This window comes from Rhagoletis pomonella, unplaced genomic scaffold (genome assembly GCF_013731165.1).
Source record: "Rhagoletis pomonella isolate Grant_MI unplaced genomic scaffold, Rhpom_1.0 Rhpom_scaffold_00002, whole genome shotgun sequence".
In the NCBI taxonomy this organism is placed as follows: Eukaryota; Metazoa; Arthropoda; class Insecta; order Diptera; family Tephritidae; genus Rhagoletis; species Rhagoletis pomonella.
The window spans coordinates 17634814-17636401 of record NW_023458556.1 but is presented as its reverse complement, the minus strand read 5'-3'; the positions used below and the strand labels follow the sequence as shown (position 1 = coordinate 17636401).

Sequence of the window (1588 nt, the reverse complement as noted above, 5' to 3'; positions counted from 1 at the left end):
ATTCCTTAATTTTTTTGAAATTGTCTCGCTCCTATTGGTTGTCGCTGATTAGGAGATATATTAATAAATTTACCTTTTTTTAACTGGTTGTGTACATAACATTTCCTCATTATCCTATTTATTTACTATTGATTCCTAACCTAAAAATATCTCGTTTTCAGACTGCAATAAGGAACAATTATTTGAGGAATCAACAAAAGGAGAAAGGAAGGAAGACTTAATTTTTCTAGTATTTGGAATGAACTACATACATACAGTCAAAAGATTTACTTCAGTATAATATTAGAAAGCCAAAAGCTTTTAAACACGTATCACTGAGACCCAAGCAAGTGGCAATTCAACAGAGCAAACATCTAACAATTTATAACGAATATTTGTCCTCGCATTGAATAAAGACATCTTATTCAAATTTTCAAAATTTGTGACAAGCGCATGAAAAAGTAACCATACTTACAAACAAATAATATGATAAGAAAAGCAAGCTAAATAAACAGCTTCCAAGCATATCAACCGAACTACACTGCATATTTGACAAAAAAAATAGAAACCTAGGAAGTGACCTAGTCTAGTAAAGGCAAGTGATAAGCGAAAGGTCGAATAAAACTACAAAAAAACGAGAGCAGTCACGAGGACTGAGCAAATGTATATCACTAATAGCAGCAACATTGGTATGGCCACGTTGTTGCAACAGAATAAGGCTACTTGCATGAAGACTCTTATCAATGGCGGTGGTAATGGCAGCAGTAACGGCAATCCGGGAAGCAACGTCAACAACACAGGTATAGTTGTTGGTAGTCTCGTGAGTGGTGTTGGGGCCGGAACATCTCAGGTCGGTGGTGCAAGTCTTGCAACTGTCGTTGGTGCCAGTGGGGCGTCAAATATTGGTGGTCTTGGTGCTAGCGGTGTTGGAAGTAACATAGTGTTGTCCACAGGACAGGCCATTGTTCTGACAAATGGTGCAACCGGTGCTAGTAGTATCATAAACTATCAACAGTATCAACAGTTGTTGCAACAACAGCACCAGCACCAGCAGCAACAACAACAACAGCAACAAATAAACTCAACAAGTTCGGGTCTCAGTACAGTTGCCACTACCACTACAGCATCGGGTGCCCGGGTTTTAATGCCGCACGAAATGGTTACGCTTCCGATTAGTAGTATTGTAACGACGAGCGGTGGCGGCTTAGCACTGATAACCAGCGCCAACACAGGTGGAGGAAGTGGCACGCCGACGCAAGGACATTTCTTGGTGGCAGCAACTGCCAGTCCCGCGGTGCATCCCATCCAAACGACCACGATGGTCTCTACTGGCGGTAGTATTAGTAGCTTCCAGCAACAATTCCAACAGCAAATAGCCGCACAACAATCAACTACGAGCAACAATGTAGTGACATCTGCTCCAACTAGCCGTGCAACAACTACAATTTATACTCAACATCCAACCACTTCAGGCATTGTCTCAACAGTGCCTACAACACGTTATTTTTTCGCAATTCAGCAATCAGCAACAACCAACGTCCAGCATAAGTACCGGGACTACCACATCAACAATTGTTGCCACAAAAGCTACTGGCAACCGAACTACTCA

At 41.6% G+C, this 1588-nt stretch overlaps 1 protein-coding gene across 5 annotated transcripts in view; it reads left to right on the top strand.

The window, feature by feature from the left end:
- Window positions 1-1588, top strand: part of LOC118733183 (broad-complex core protein isoforms 1/2/3/4/5-like) — a gene marked incomplete at its 3' end in the record, with an annotated part of 63411 nt that extends 61823 nt beyond the window's left edge. For all 5 annotated transcript variants that reach the window (XM_036462471.1, XM_036462470.1, XM_036462469.1 and 2 more), the window contains 1 exon segment: window positions 162-1588. In XM_036462471.1, the coding sequence (XP_036318364.1) occupies window positions 641-1588 (948 nt within the window).